We start from the raw sequence: 17,847 nt of genomic DNA on the forward strand, positions 1-17,847 counted from the left end.
TGCCCACAACTATGGTGATGTACCATAGCTGGCAACTCGAGTAGCATGTATATCAAAAGGGTGTGGGGGTGGTTAATGAAAGACATCTACTTTCCATTTAATTAAAAAAAATGAACCCAAAATAGATATTAAACTGGCTTTGGTTCCTAAGCAGAGTTTCATAAGTCATATACAAGCCTTTTGCATTTACTATTTAGGCTCTAACTACCTGTCAATTTTTCTTGCTCTTTAATGCAGAAAGAGAACAGCCTTTTTTTATAGCTAGCTCAGAAAGTACTAAGCTAATCAATACATGCAGCAATAACAGAATGATTTGAAACACGTAACAGAAGCATATGACTTTGAAGTATACTGAACCCGTCAAAATATTTTCCTAGAAGTAGAGTGAAAATAGAAGTTCTCCATTTTTTATTACATAAGTGAGTGGTGCCATAAAGGTCGTAGGCCTTTGGGATATATTTCTAGCTTTGTATTTTTGGGAAAATTTTGTATATGAGCATTTGCTACTTTATTGGAATGTGAAAACAATTCTGCAGTGATATTTAAAAACTCTGCCTTGAGAATCAAACATTATCCAAATTGCCCTGATTTACCATCCCTAAACATTTATTGGAAATCCATGCATTGTTCTGGAGAACCGTACACGGGATTTTACAGGAACACATCTTCTGATGTTCCCACAGACCTTAAAACAACCCTTTGCTTTACTCAGTACTCTCAGAAATTTGTTCTTGAGCCCAGTCTGGAAAGTACAGGCTTTCTTTCAGCTATCTCCTGCCGAGTTTGTTGATTTGAAATAATTTGTAAGTATCTGATTCCAAGAGATTTAAATATACATACATGTGTCAAGATTCCAGATTTTAATGCAGGAGGAAGAAGATCAGCTGTTATTGTGGTCTCTAACCTCCAGTTTTTTGAAGAAATGCACAGGATGTAACGACACAGTACTCTGGCAACAGTCATCTGCCACCACACGATTTAAGTAGGTAGAATTCTGCATAATACAAAAGCTCTTTGCAATGTCCCAGGCTTGTGGCAATTTACCAAATGCTAAATGTAAGCTCAAAATAATAGGTATGTAAGAATGTATGTAAATATAGAGTAAAGAGATGAGAGTTAATAATAAAGGAACAGGAAATAATGTTTACAGCTTGAGGCTTTCTATATTTTTTCTATCAGTTGTAGCTCTGGGGCCATTGCTATCAACTCTGTGTCATAGTATCTGGGACGTTTCTGCACGTCCCCCTTAGTTCATACGATAGCCTTACAGCCTCCCAGACCTCTGAAAGGTCTGCTTCACAACTTCCAAATCCCAGAGGTTGGTAAACCTAGGCTAGTGATTACACTGGGGTTTGTTCAAGGCACTGAACATTCAGAATTTTTTACCTTCATCCTCAGAAAACAATACTAACAAGTAAAACAAAAGTAGAAAGGTAAAAGAAATCAAAGGGACGACAAAGTCATAAAAGAAAATTTTACAGGACATAACTGAATGTCTGCAAGGGCTCTGCTGTTCCTACTTCTCTACCAGAAATGGCCATGCATGTTGCAAAGAGGTCTGACCTAGCTCTGTAGGGGTGAGTCAAGGTCTGGAAATCACACAACAGCATCTACTCAGAGGCAAGGATTAGTCCACAGGTGCATAAGTGCTGCTCACACTACCTCCTGACCCACTCTGGTAACTCAGTCTGTGTGAACTTACCATGGATCTCTACAAGCTCAGAAACCACTAAACCACAATCCATTTCAGAGTGGAGACATGCCAGCAGCAAGGCATTAACAAGTTTGTCCACTACAGAGGAGCTGAAAGATGGATGGGCATCTCTGTGAGGAGAATTGGGCCCAGTGAACACGCGAAGACTCTTAGAGCAACACAAGTGACACAAATTACGTTATAAAATTGATTACATCCTTACACATTGCAGAACGCTTCCAGGGCACTCAACATCATATTCCATTAAGTCATGATAAATGAGACCATATTTCCACATCAGTGTGAACACATCTTTTAAATCTGGTTGTTCAAATATCTGATTATTTATTCCCCTTCCCATCTTTAAGACAGCAAAAACTGTCTTTTTCTTTCCAACTTTGCACGTCTTAATAGATGCCATTATTGGAGGATCATCACCTAGGAATTTTATTTCTTCACAGACTTCTCATCGTAAAACCATGCAAAATTTTGAGTGAGATCACTGAAAAACATTTGGTGTGCAATCCGTATGTGTACACTCAGCAACTTGAAGAAATGAATTCAAAGATACAGGAGAGCCATAGGAAAGAATTACAGAGAAATGCCCCCAAAAGTGACTCTCCTACTGCTAGTTAGAAGATCACCATCACCACCTGGAATAGTGTTAGGATGGAAACCTGTGGAGCAGGAGAAAAATTGTTTCAAGCGGATCACTATGGCTTGAGGTGGCTAGGGAAGGTTCATAAATTGATAAGCACCACCAAAGGATCATAAGCCTCCACATCAATTGTATAAAGATTACAATAGAGCCACTCACTGCAGTCGTTCTGCAAAGGTTATGGGTTTCACAGGTGTGCACTGTCAGTTCTCATTAAGCTTAAACTAAACCAGTTATCTATAACATTGGATTGGAAGGAGTTTTATTGCTGAATGCTGGATAAATCAAATTCAGGATACACATCTGTGGAAAAACACAGAGGGCCAAAGTTCACAGTTCTGACACAGGCAAAAAAAATCCAAGCCTCCAAACTCAGGAGGAGATCTGCCTGTAACAGATCCCTTGGTCTGGCTATTGTCATACATTCTGTATTGGAAAGGAAAGTTATTCGTCACCTTAACGTGGCTTTGGGTTTTATTTCCCTCTCAAATTATTGTGCACTCTCATAACAGACTGCTTTAAGGTAATCTGCATTCAATTCTGAAGTATCTAGAGTTTACCACTTATCTGATCATAAACAAAATTAATTATACACCTACACTTTTCACTATGCAAAATATAAACTAAAGCAGCTAAAACAACAAATTCACAATGTAATTTTTCATCTGTGTGACTAGGAAACTTTCCAAAAACAACAGTTCACATCAGAGGTTGTTAGAGCTAGGCAAAAAGACTGTGGTGAAATCCTGTGCCCAAAAATCATTGCTAACAACTCGATTGATTTCAACAGTGCCAGGATTTCACTCAAAAATTAAAAGAAAACATGCCTTCTTAATGGTTGATACAAGTTGCAAAAGGCACGTTCTGTGTCCAAAAATACTTGGTATTGGTGCTGCATTTTAAAGTGCCTCTCTTAAGTCAGTGTTAATAGGTGGCAGAAGTGAAAAAAATTATTTCCTTTTGCAACATCATTATTTCCTTTGCATGTAATTATTTACTTTCCAAACAATGCTAGGGACAAATCACAACAGACTATGAAGCCATGTACATCAGCAGATTTTTAACCTAAGGTAAAAATAAACAGAAACATCTGTAAAGTAATCTTGTACAAAGCTATGTTTATTAACAAATACATTTTCTAATAAAACACCATCTGCAAGCAACCCTCAGCTTCCACTTGATATAAATAGGCCTTTTACTGTTTTCAGATGCAGTTCCCAGAAAATTATTCCAAGCTCTACTGCAAAACACATCAGGCTTTGTTGTTGCCTGGAATGTTAATAAATAACATCAAGTTTTTAAATAGTCAAACAAATTATTGGCTTGGAACAATTATTCCAATAGAAAAAGCTGACCTATTGCAATAAAGTGGTTTAAGAATACATCGCTCCTCATTCCTAGTATAAAAATATTATCAAGCAGGGAAATATTTTGGGGAAAACAGAAAGCTATGAAAAACCCATATTGCAATTCTGTTCATATGTGCACTATAAATCTATCTTGCAAAAGTTACTGCTTTTATGAAACTCAGAATAAGAGAAAAAGCATACGGAGTTTGAACAGTTCATTTGGTATCCTTATTCTATACTTGGACTGGACACAAATACAAACCTACTAAAATGTTCCCCACAGGGCTGCTGCACTGACCAGCAATACAAAATTCAATAGCTTCAACTGCTGGTAGGAGAGATTGGGACTGAATCCCAATACTAGGAGCTTTTCAAAATGTTCATAAACATTACTCAGAACTTAAGCCGCATTAATTTCATTAAAAGCAACAGAAATTTAGCAAACTCTGCAAACAAACCCCGTACACGTGGCACTAATTGAACATCTGAACACTGCCATTTTTCCTTAGGGTTTAAAACAGCAACCTTTCTATCAAACTAGCTCCCCACTGAAAATTAAAGAGCAAAAACTGCAGATAAACTGACATAATAGATTCCTCTGTCCAGAATTCTGGCTGCTCTAACTCTATTACACCCAACGGAGATCTCACCTTTTAATAGTAATCGGAACAAAAGCAATGTTAGTATTGCAAACTGTGCTTTTAAAACGTCATTAAATATTGCTACTGGGACTACCACAACAAACTAGTCCTGTGCATTCTAGAAAAAAACCAAAAGAATGTTTTATACTGTAATTCCAGGAGATGGAACTCTGTATCTCCAGAGAAAAACATGAAATACGCAAGCAGTAACAGAGAGACGATATTTTAAAGTACTTACTTCACTAACTGACGGAATGTTGAGCTTTGGTACTTTGTTCTTCGAACTAGGTGTGTTCACTTTTCCTTCCAACAGTGTCCCAAACGTCTGATTTCCATATCCACTCTCAATTTCTATCAGAGGTTTCAGTTCAGGTGAGTCATTGGGTACCTGGTCCTGACCGTCCATGGGCCTGACATATGCTGTAGGCTTTTGCTGGACCATGCTGTTTTTACAGTGAAGTCCTGGTGGGAAATTCTGGGTTGAAAGACCATTGTTTGCAGATAACAAAGAAGTAGAAGGAAGTGGAGATCCAGGACCATGACCTACAAACTCAAGCTCTGTGGGTGACTTTGAATGACTGTTTTCTTTATAAGTATGTTCTCCAGGGGCTGACTTTGAATGAGTATGTCTCCTTGAATGTGAAGATGCTGCGATAGGATTTGCTTCCTCCGTTCCTCCACTTTTATGCTGCTCACTTTGACAATTATAGAGGTCTTCATACCTGCCCTGTGGCTGGTCATGAGAAGAGCTATGTTTTGTCCGACTCTGCTGACTACTGGATTGGCTTGGCTGGGCCCCGTTGGAGTTGTGACCACCACGCGACCAGTCCGTCCTCGACTTCCTGCTGCCCTGATGACTGTGTAGCAAAGTAGAATTAGATGACAATGAGGAAGGCGGAGGCATTGATGTTGATGAGTGGCCGCTGATCTGATGAGATGGGATCATCCTGTTTCTTGGTTCTGGGAAAAAGTTCTGTTCATTTTTGTCAATGGGTGTCTGTGGGACAGAATTCTTTGGGATTCCTACAAGGTGGCTCTGGTTGGAATGGTTGGTTAACAGATCCTTCATCTCATCATAATTTCCCAATGTGTTCTGGACACGGTTTGCAAGGGCATCACCTTTATTTGTCTAAAATATCAAAAATATAAAGGAAAAGAGTGAATAAATTCCCAATTATGAAGTTATTGCTCAGAATAGTTGTCTTAGAAGATGGCAAATGTTCGCTGTTTAATGGTGTCATGCTGACATTTAATTTAATTTCAATTACATTTTGCATATGTTATGTAAGAAAAACCTATCAATAACTGTGTTCAAAGAATCTCTTGAAACAGGATTGCATGAGTAACACTTGTATACTGCTTCCCATTTTCTAAAATATGCTCTCAGAGAAGTGTTTAAATTGCATCAGTTATGGATGTTAGGAGCAAAATAAGCTGGTTTTACATCGGAGATGGGCTTGTACATTTCATATCGTGCAAAATATGAACGTGCAATTACTGGCTACTGAGCATTTGAACTGCAATCACACAGTTTATTTAAGCAAGTTATTGCTCTATCAGCCCCCTGACCTACAGTCCTGCCATAAATAGAAGCTGGGTAGTCTGTAATAAACGTACAGCACCAAACTCTTCACTACAGTGTAACTTTGATCACTTTTCTGCAGAGGATTCAGTTTGACTTGGGGTATCTACCATCTGAATCTAGAAAATAAAATGCTTCTACCCACTCAAATGCTACAGTACCTTCAAATAAAGAGAGTTCAAAACTATTTTTTTTATGGAAGTTAAATAGATATGATTGCCACATTCTTAAGTATCATGATTCTTCCGTTGTCTGGGTTGGTTGTTGTTGCGAATCATGCTTTTCTTTGAATTCCAGCAATTATTAAATAAATATTGGCTCATCCATGCTTCACTGCTATTATATTTTTTCTTTTGAAGCATGAAGTGGGGTGGGTTTTTTTGTTCTTTTTTCTTCTCCCTTTCCCTTGTAAAAAGCTGGACAAATATGCTGCAAGCTATAATTAATACACAACTAATTCCTTTTCTCTTCCTGTTCTAACTCGCTCCGCAGAGACCCAAAGTAGCAGCCTTCTTACTGACCTTTGTGTTCCATTGAAATGACCAGCAGAGAACTAAAACACGTTATTCCCCTTGCTTATTACTTTATAAGACTCAAAGGATCAAAAAGTAAAGCAAAATCATGGTTTCTGTTCAAGCAGATGATTAACTTCTACAGTCTGGAATTAAATGGTGAAGCTGCAGTGTACATAAGATACTTGAGGATACAGGCAACTATGCTTTTACTTATGTTTGGGCTTTTTTTCACAAGGTGCAGCAAGTAGTGCCACAGTCCAGAGATGCCTTAATACCAGGCCATAAGATGGGGAAAGGCAGCACTATGAGCCTCTGCTTGGTTAGGAAGCCTCACACTTTATTCCTTGACAAAAGATCCCACCATGCCGCTGATCTCATTTTCCTCATGTATTAAGCAGAAGTTTGAGTGATAAAAAATGCCATGCATGGATTTCTCCTGAAATATTTGCCTATATTACCCCCTGCTGAACTTGCCAGGAGTTGAGAAGAAGATTGCAGAAGGACATTTTTTTTCCCCCATAGTACTGTACACGCCACAAAAAAAAAAAAAAAATGTTGAAAAAGAAGATAATAAATCCAAATTTCCTTTTGCTCATTTTCAGGGGCTGTACTATATAATACCACGGCACTGATTTAAAAATTAACTGTTCAACATTGCTATCATCTACATACATTTTGCCAGTGCTTCTAACCAACACCGTTAATAATCCCAGAGAACGACAAATCATGTTTATTCACAAACTAAGTCCCTAGGTTGGTCATTTTAGTGGCTAAAACTATATTCGAGCTAAGCCAAGAATAAGCTCTTTGTATATGAGCAGTCTCCTTCAACTGAGTTGCACAATGAGCTGCTTGGGCAGCAGCCAAAACCAAGCTCTCTCTGTTCAACCCCCAAATTTAAAACAAGGAGATTCCATTGTGCTTAAGGGCCCAGCAGGAATTATGATGCAAAGTCTAAACACTTACATACTTGTTCTGTTTCCTCCTTCCCCAAACACTTTAACTCCTTATGGGATAGCACACGGGAAACACCTAAGTAATTTAAAAAGCCTGACCACCAACCTTCACCTTTGGTTCAACTGCAATTCCAGGGTGCACTTAGCTTACTTTACTAAAAGCAAAGTTTTTTTTTAAAAAAAAAAACAAAAACCCAAACCTATAAAGTACTGACAACATATCATCACTGCAACACTTCAACATCACAGCACATTAAATGGCTCTTGTCTAGATCCTCACAGAGGGAATCAATATTTTAATTTGAATGTAGAGCTTTTCAATCACTTCTGTGTTGGAGGTATCCGATTCTCTCAACTTATTTTCTTTTTACATGTCACGTAATGATTAAATGTAATTTTGCTTGGTATTAACTCTGTGTTACACAGACTGTTCACATCCCGGGGATAAAAGACACTGTATAAATTTTAGGTATTATTTGTAGTAATTTACTGGGAACATTAATAAAAAAATAGATTTCCAGAAAAGTATGGAGATTAAATTAAGTTAAACATCCTTATGACATTTTACACGCACTGAAGCTCATATCCAATAGTTATTGAAGTCAATGGAAGGAGTATTACTCTTTTCAATGGCCTTTGGAGCAGACTGCAAAGCAAAGAACACAGTGAATGTGAGTGTTAATTTGGCTTATGCTTAAATAAAATTAGAGCACATACAACTAAAAACAGACTTGTGCATCACAACCTGAGTAAGCTTAGCTGTGTAGTGCAGTCTAGTACCTGCATTTAGGAGATAAAACATAACATTAATATTTTTATTTTATTTCCTCAACACATTCAGGGCTCTCATTAGAAGCAGAGTATTCTTGACAAGCTCACATACTAGCAAGACAAACAGAAAATCGAGTCATAATTTCTGGTTGCTCCTTCTTACTTCCAGACTGGGAACAATTTCTGCCTTCATATTCTGGATAATTGGCTGATTTCTTCAAGGAAACCTCTGTACATCTTATTTTTTCTGAACAGCATGTTGAATTACAATTTTGCCACTATCAAGGAAATGCAGCATTTTCTGAACATTGTAAGGCATAAATTACATGTCTGATTTGTGACTCACGGCTAGTAGCCTTCCCCCTCATTCTAGGCTCGTGATAGTTTAGCAAATGCACACCTCCCTACATTTGCTTCTGTTGCTTTAAAAAAAATAGTAATAGAATCCTAGAGGAAGACTAGTTTTCTAGTTAGCTATTGCATTATAAAGAAAAAAAATGCACTTAAACTTCTGGGCTCAATTTAGAAGGGTTTTGTGAAAATATGTATGATAACTTGAGTTTTCATAATTCATTCACTTTCCCAAGCCTCACAGATAAAATAACATCCATGGATTAGAAGCTGAGACCTTTTCTATGCCAAGCTTGAATAGTGTGGAGGGGCTTTACCTGAAAACGATAAGTGAGTTAACATTTACCAAAGGTTCCCTAATGGAAATGCTACCCATTGGGTTCTGTTTCTCAAGCTGAAGTCTAAGGCGATTACTTTGAAAAGTAAGAAACATACTCTTACTGTTTTCTCTAAAACATTAATCTCTCAAGCTCTTTACTAATTCAAAATGTTAAAAGGTATCAACAATTCAGGAGGAAAATTGCAACTTCTCTCAGGACAAGTCTGACACTGCTTTTTCAAACATCTGTTATCATAACACTGCAGGCTCTTCTCTGATCACTTCTGCAAAATAAAGCAGTAGCAGGTTGGACCAGAGTTCAAAGGCAAGACCTGCAACTCACTTGCATTAAAGCCCTCACTGCCTGACCTTCCCAAAATAATGCTGGACATCATCCCATTGTCAAAGCTGTTGTTTCTCAACATGAGATAGCAGAGCTTAAAAAGAGCACTTTTATCTCTTAATAAGCACATACAAATGTATTTTATGCACTCACAGAAGTAAAAAATATCTTTTCATGTATGTGTTCACATGCATATAGTACAAAGAATCAATGCAGAAACATGCACTAAACTATACCAATCAAATGTGGTTTATTTGACAGAGGGATAGAAAGAAAGATGCTTTGATGGCTAGAGCAAAGAGATCTCCGAATGACAGAATGATCAGGGTTGGAAGGTCTCCTCTAGATGATCTCCAACCCCCTTCTAAAGCAGGTTCTCATAGAACAGGTTGCACAGGAGCACGTTCAGGGGGGTTTTGAATATCTCCAGAGAAGATAACTCCACAACCTTCCTCAGCAGCTTGCTCTGGTGCTCCATCACCCTTACATACTAATTTATTATTCCCATAAATAATGGTATTAATGTGGTCCAATACAGAAATAATGCACTAATTAGATTTTTATAAAACAAAACAAACCCCTCACAAAAAAATTGTCCTAGCGTTTAGTTCTTATTTGGCTGAATAAGTCCTTGTCACAGACGAGTGGAATGCACCTCACTCAAAAGAGAAAAGCAGCAATCAGTTTTGTTGAAGTAAAACAGTAATTTGGCAAAGTTCAATATGTTTGATGGAATTGACATAGTTTAACAGTGGTCTGACAAGTTTCAGTATGTTTGATGGCAAAGTTCACCTTATTAATTACTGCAAGGAAGAAGCATACAAAAGAAAACTGAGCTAGAATGAAGTCAAAATGATTCACACAGAGACCAGAGTAGCAAAGGGTAAGAAGAACCAGCCAATTGAGTCATGAGGTTCAGAGTGGACTCTCTTGCTTTCTAAGCTCCTTCTGGAGCCTAGATGCTTGGTCAACAGTTTATGTCTAGTGGAATAATCCATACAATGTTATAATAACATTGAGTAGCAACATGGATTAGTTGTTTTATTCATAGTATTAATTCATCATGCTATCAGTCACTTACCGAGAATCTGTCACAGATTGGGGATCTTTTCACCTTAGCTAAGGAAAGATCTCTTAGTACCAGGTAAGGAATCTGTACCCTTGAGAAGTATCCCAGCTCAAGGGTAGGAGGCTCAAACTGGGCCCATTCTGATGGTAATATCTACAGGGTGAAGTAGTTAGCTGCTAGTCAATAGTACAGACAAGATAGTTTCTTCAGTTTAGCTTTGATATCTCTGTTTATCTCACACTTCTGGGTTTTGAAACCAACTTCTGCAATATTTTTCAGGACACCTTCACTCCTTGGTACGTGAGCTGGGGCTTTCCACCTTGCAAGTTCACCCCAAGGACTTGAGGCCTCCTTCTCCTTAGTCAGCCTGAACCAAAGAACAGCTAGGAGTCAAGTGTACCCATCACACACACAGTGTATAATTATTAGACACCATTTGATCATATTGCCAGTCTTTCCTCCTCCTTTTTGGGTGATTTTCAGAGACCTCGTCCTCCCTACAGCTGCTAACAATGTAAAACGGAAAGATGAAGTGGCGGCCTTTCAATGGATGTCACTGATTGGGAGGAGATAGGGAGAGAGAGAGAGAGAGATGGAAATTTACATTCCGATGAATTCTTCAGGGAATGTCTTACTGAAAATCAAAGAAGCAGAAATCATAAAGGGGGACATCCCTTGGTGATGAAAATCTCAGGCAGCAAATCTCCTTAGAGAGAATAAAACTTGTGATATGTCCCTTTCATACCCTTGTTATGCTCCCCAAAGATTCAGATAATCTCCCAAAAGGCTTTTTCGATAGTTATGATTGCACAAGGAAGCTTATGAACTCATTATCTACAGAGAGAACATAGGTTTTAACAACTCTGGTATATTTTCTTCTTAAAAATAAAAGGACTAAGTGCTAGATTTGTAGGTACAAACCCACTTGGGTAGAGACAGCTGCACATTCTTCTGTTGCAGGACTTTGCTGTGTATTTAGATAAAGAAATCTTTAACTGGACCATAACCAAAATTCCTGATTCTGCCAATGCTAGCATGTAATGCTAGGCAGAGTATTCAGTTTGCTCTGCTGCCATATGCTGATTTGAATAATCAGTGTATTCAATAGCGTAAGTACCAAGGAAGATGCGATACTTTAATTTCTTATAGGTGATGAGAAGCTTTATTTGTATTTGTAAAATGGATTCAGGTAAAACACATTCTGAAAACGTAAAGCATAATAATGTAACATACCTTGTAGGGTTCTCCAAAGAGGTTAAAACCTGAAGCAAAGAGATCTTCATCTTGCTGGACTTCCTGGTTTCTTCTCTCCCATTCTTTCCTCTTAAGTGCATTCCGGTCTTGCTCATAGTGACTAAAGAAGAGAGACAAAAAAAATGCAATAAATTATTTTCCCTATAATTTAGTTATATGTTCATTATATCAGTAAGAGTAAACCAATACAACTCCTGGGCACAGTTCTGAAAGAATGAAGTAGCCACTGAATAGTTTTCCAAAACGTAAATTTGGATTCACAGTGCTATGTGAAATTGGGCAGCAGGACAGTCAGTACAGTTCTAAAATGAAAACAGACAACAAATTTTCAAATTAACAAAACATTGTGCAAAAGAATAAAATACATTTTGACACATTTTATGAACAATCTGTAAAACACACACACACGAACACACACACAAAAGCACACATATGTGCCCTCAAAGGAGGTGCCTGTGCAGAGAAAGAAATGGGGAGTCAAGGAACACAGCAACACCCGTTTAACCCATTAACACTTGTCTCCATCCATCCCAATGCTCCAGTTCAGCCGTCTGTGATTTAGGCCACAGAATTCTGCTCCACGTACTTGTTAAAATTTAGGTATGGCTTAGTTATGGGAGTCAAGGGGAGTTAAAAGGTGACTTTAGGACAGTCGCTTCTGGTATCAGAAAACTGTACACACAAACAGAACAGGATCACGAGATTCAGTGCAGCAATGACGAGTGGCACTTATCTGCATGTCAGCTTAGCCTGTGCACCTGCCAGGCTTCGACAACAAGCTGAGGCCACATTCACTTCCACCTAGAACAGCACTGAAGTACTTTGGTCTCTTGGCTTTGCAAAGTACCTCCAGCTCCTCTGAGGGAAAAGATATAATTAAAATCCTGCGGGAGAGGGAAAAACAGGGAAAGAAAGACAAAAGGAAAAGATGCGTGCTTCAGCTTGCACTGACAACCTCTCATGTGACAAGCATTAAGGGACACTTCTGTGCTTTCAACCCAGATTTGATTTATGAGGTTTTTGGCTCTGCTTTGTGTCAGTTAATTAGCTACCAAATTCCAGACAACAGTTTGAAAAGCATATTCAGTACATGCACTGATGTCATCTGTTGTAAGCAGTGTTTCCCTAATAGTTTCTAGACATGCATGCGCATACACCCATGCACACCCTCCACGTACACATACAAACATATATATGTCATCTGTAACAAAGAACAGTTAATTCTCCTGTCTCTGGCAAGAATGAATTCAATCTCCATAGAGCTCCGCTGCACTTGGAAGATAACCAAATATCTACAACTTTTGCCTTTTTAGCTCAGCATGACGTTGTACTGAAAGCTTCACACCGAGAGATATAATGAGGAATGAACTGCACAGTGATGAGGCTTTAACAGTGTATAAAGTCACTGATTTCTGAGTGAAACCACAATTACTAATTTGAAGCACCAGCTAATTAAAACCACAGCTATGTATTTAGCCTCTTGTTATACCTACTGCAGTTTATAATTATGAGGACCTCTTTATCTACTCAATTAAAGTTCTTATGATTCAGGCAGGTTGTGTTTGAACCTGCAAGCCCTGCAGAGAGCACAGGAAAGCATATGTCTGTTGCCTGATGACTCCATGTATTCTTACTCTCACATGCTTATTTTTGTATAGGGAAGGAAAGAAAAAGAAGAAAGACTAATGCCACAACGGGATTCCTAAATAAAAAATATGAATTAATAATGTTTAAGCAATTCAAGATCACTCAGGCTTGGACTGAATAAGGCAGGAGTATAGTTTGTAAACAGAATGTAAAACCATCTACATAGGCTGAGCTGAATGATTTCCATCTACATTTTCCTTTTACAAGTTAGAAGGCTGAATAGATGCCCCATTTCATTTATTTATTTATTTATAACACCTTCTGATGCAGTGACATCACTGGAACCAACATCAAACTCCAGAACATCGTTATAATCATTCCTGTTATTTTTGCAGAAGCTATATTACTATTTGCTGGTTTCCTGAGGAAGACAGAAAGGAAATTGTGGTAAGCAACAGTCACTTTACTGTATTACACATGGTTATATTGCTGACACAATACTGCAAACCACAAGCAACCTGTTAACTAAACGGTAAAGGGAGGCACAAGCCTCCCTCCTTTCACATCCTAAATGAAGATTAAAATCCACAGGTATGGGAATAAGAGATTACAGACCGCTTCACAAATTGGTACATGAAAATGAGGACAAGGTTGATTCCATTCCTCCCCACAACACTTCTTGCAAAGACAGCTGGTTTGGCTCAGGAATAATCCAGCCCAGGAGCAGTAGGAACACACTGTATTCATCCCTCTCGGGGAAGTCCTTTCCAGGGATTTCTTCAGCAGTTTGACCATAGATTGTGAGGCTCTCACAGCAATATCTGATTGATAAAAAGTTACCAGCCCAGTCCTGATGCCAGCAGCTTATTGAGCAGGCCTATCCCAGCCACTGACTGCAGTCACCTCAGAAAGAATTATTCATGAATGTTTTACAGCTTCTCAATGGTGAACTTGACCTCAAGTTTCAGGGTGAAATCCTGGGCCCATCATTCCAACCAAACTGAACCTGGCCCCTATGCACACACCTGATGGAACCACAGATAACAGCACAGAGCAATCTCACCCTTCATGTGAGTTCCCAGTGATTCATTCTGTAAAAGCTAACTCTGGTCACAAGCATGCAAAAGTACATAGGGGACCAAGGAAGCTATTATGCCATAACCTATCTAAGAAAAAGCAGCAAAGGCTCTGAGATTTTTTTAGATGCATTTTGTGACACATTACAAAGCCACAAATTCAAAAATTAAGACAATAGCAGTAATTCAAAATAGCATAATAACTTTAAAGGACACTAACTTAAGCTAAGACAGTATTTACAATGTTAACAGCAAAATGTTGAAAAAAACAGTATTATCCAACAAAACATACAGAAGGATTTATCTTTTACTCTCTGTGTTTAAGAAAGATACCTACTCCGTGCATCCAACAGGTTAGCACAAAGGTGCATCTCATGCCCTGGACCCTGATGATGTTTACAGACTATCAAACTGTAAGCATCGATTTTACAACACAAGCAAAGCCCTAAGTGCATTTCTGCCTCTGCATCAATCCAAACATCTCTCTTTCTCTCACACATATTCCATTGCAAGAACAAAAAAAAGAAAAAAAAAATTACAGATTCATTTTGAACTTTCCACTCAGGCAGTCACACGGCAGCTCTAAATGTACCAAGTATCTATTCAAAGGGAAGCGGCTGTTCATCCTGTCAGGTCAATTACTTGCCTTATTTCTCTGCAAATGCACTTTTGCTATGGGAATGCTTCACAGGGCACTGATTGTGGCTACGGAAAGTCAACTATTATAAGATCATACACAGATTAGGATAACAACTTCTTTGGATTCCTTGTAATCCAAACAGGGATGCTGATTAGATCTTAAGGCTCTAAGAACCTAATGGGATGCTCTCCAGAAACTCTTAATGTGGCCACAAAGCAATCTCTGGGACTTATGTTTAATATTTAGCTTAACTAATGTTCTGTGAAATACAGATACGTGATTAGTGGTGAAGGTGTCAGTGAAAACTACAGTCAGATATTATGAGGAACACCAAAGTTCAGTCTGTCTCTTTAGTATTAGAAATACTTTGTGACTCCTCTGAAGCCAGGAGAGCAGGAAATCACAACTACAGACTTCCGTGAAGAACATTTGAAAAAAAAAAAAAAAAAAGAGAGAAAGAGATTGATTTAGAAAAAAAACAGCTGCAGGCCACAATACTCACTGTGTCCACAAGGGCCAGTACCCTAGACAGGGCTATTACATGACAACGTACTTTAAATACATAAGCTTTATTATTTTGCTACCACTTATTACATTAATATTGAATTTGAATGAGGAAGTCTACACTAATCCGAGATGATCTGGAATGATGAGCAGTAAGACTGCAACAAGAGCACAAGACCACTGATCTACAAATTACCAGTGTACTAGATACAGCAGAAAGAATTGTAACCATAACTGTATTATTGTTTTGGTACATTTAACATTGAGGCAGTCTGCAAATGCATTTTGAATAACAGCATTTGATACTCAATCGTTTAAAATCAGCCCCGCATGCATCCATTTGTCATTCTTCTCAGCTGTGGACACCCTGGGGGACAGTGGTGAGCTGATGCACTGTGACAAGCCAGGTGCTCAGCCTGTATGAACGTGTCAGCAAGCCCCGTGGAGCTGCGCCCTTCGCACCCGCTACAGCCCACGATGGCTGCAGGGACAATCCAGATGAGACAGAGAATGGAGAGGGGAGAAGGTGGCTAAGGAAGGATTAAGGTTATATCAAGGCAAAAGGTAACCGGTACGTACAGGGGTTTGGGACTGGAAGCTAAAAATGCAGACCTGGTGATAAGAGCTGGAAGGTAGACATGCACTGTATTAAAAAAAAAAAAAAGAACTAAAAGAAGAATAAAAGTTGAGGCACGGGAAAGGACAGTGGTGAAAGTGACAGCATGCGGTACAAAAAGATCTAGAGGGAAAAGAAAAACCTTTTAGGACAGACTGCAGCAGACAGAGGTTAGAAGGAAGAGTTAAAGGAAAGTTGAAGAAATAAGGCCAACAGCTAAAGGCTGAGACCCAGCGTTTGGGGTTTATCTTCAAAGATGTACTAACTAAAGCCACAGAACTGGTCTCCCAAAGCACAGAAGACTAGGCAAGGCAGACAAGAGTCTAAAAGACAAGAGAAAGAGTTGAAGAACAAACACAGATGAAACAAGTTTGAAGGAGTAGTCACTTGTCATGTGAAAAAAAAGCAGGAGAGAAAAAAAATGATCAAACATCTAATGTTGCAGAAGAATCATGAATGAGAACAGAACACAGCTCTGTTGATTCAGTCAAAACAACAAAAGCCCAATAGGGAAAGAATCAATAAAAAAAGCTGGAGCAGAGAGGCTTTCTCGTAGTGACAGAGTACATCCACAAGGATAAATGAACAGCATTCAAGAAAAACAGCATTTATCCACAAGTCAGGGAAGAGTTGCTGTTCTCAATAACCTGTCTGGATTCACAACAATGTGCACTAAGATCAAGTCAAATATCCCCCTGTACTAGTTCCACCCCCTTAAAATATTGGATATACCTAGATGCTGAAAGAGTTCTCAAGCTGAAATGTTTGTCATTTGTGGAAAGAAAAAATAGACACAAGCTGCTAAGTAAGAACGAGTGGATGTAAAACAACATAAATTTGAAAACTGAAAGCAAATTCCCAAGTTTATTTCTTCATAGTTCTGACTTCAGGACAGAATTGTGGCCTTGCCACAAGCACTCAGGAAGCTGGTGAGCTAAACTAACTGGGCCTCCTTGAAAACTAACTCATATACCTGCATGAGGTGTTAAACATATGAAACCAAACACCACTTATAAACATATTTGACTTAGTGAGAAATCCAACTTGGGTCAATCAGAATATTCCCATGTTTAAAATACACACCCTTTTTTCCCCAATTGGGCAATTCTTTTTCCATGTGAGTAAAAATGTAAGGCAAAAAGCATTTCACCTTGTAATCAAACTAGGTTTAAAAACAACTACTATGTAACTCATTACAACTGGAATTCACTTCTACATAACTCCAGACTTATCTCACCATAACGCCATTAATTTGCTGTAAAAGCAGAGTAACACAATATCGTACAATGGAAACAGAACAGGTCTCCTTGGTATATTCAGATTCTCCCAGTATTCGCTCTGGTTCTTCTATAAATTAATTCCAAAAGAATTAAAAAAAAATTTTTAAAAAGCAGCCTTGAGTCTTAAATTTCATTGCAGGTCTTAAAATGTATTCAGTAAATGAGAGGATTTTCAAAACCTCATGTTTATGTGTAAATATGGTCAACTTAACATATCTTCCCTGCTTATATGAAGTCTTTGCTTCACTTAATGATAAATAACCAGCACCAAACTTAAAAAAGCAAAATTCTTCTTCCTCTGTTTATCATTACTGAACTTGCATCTTTGTCCTGGTAATTTTACTACTTGACAGACACCAATCAAACCATGATAGAATAGCCTTACAACTTCTCACTATCTTTCATATTTAACATTTACTTTAATGTTGTGTTCTTCTTCATAGCATGAATAGTTACTGAAAGTACCTAGCACAGAACATATCTATCACTGCACTTCAAGATAAATGATTTATTTTAAAATACAGAATATTCTGTCTTTGATGTTCAACAGTTCTGTAGAGAAACACTCAAGATGGTCACTGGTTATCTATCCACATGAGCTAAATCTCCTAACAATTTGCATTAAAAACAATGCCATTCCTAT

The 17,847-nt window shown here is 38.3% G+C and overlaps 1 protein-coding gene across 2 annotated transcripts in view; it reads right to left on the reverse strand.

Annotated features, from left to right (window-relative positions):
* AFF2 (ALF transcription elongation factor 2) overlaps positions 1-17,847 on the reverse strand; it is a 326,439-nt gene that overhangs the window by 229,590 nt on the left and 79,002 nt on the right. For both annotated transcript variants that reach the window (XM_069868041.1, XM_069868040.1), the window contains exons 2-3: positions 11,481-11,601; positions 4,580-5,470 (exon numbers count right to left, since the gene is read on the reverse strand). In XM_069868041.1, coding sequence (XP_069724142.1) covers positions 4,580-5,470; positions 11,481-11,601 — 1,012 coding nt within the window. The remainder of the gene's footprint in view (positions 1-4,579; positions 5,471-11,480; positions 11,602-17,847) is intronic.

Source organism: Phaenicophaeus curvirostris, chromosome 13, assembly GCF_032191515.1.
Source record: "Phaenicophaeus curvirostris isolate KB17595 chromosome 13, BPBGC_Pcur_1.0, whole genome shotgun sequence".
Classification (NCBI taxonomy): Eukaryota; Metazoa; Chordata; class Aves; order Cuculiformes; family Cuculidae; genus Phaenicophaeus; species Phaenicophaeus curvirostris.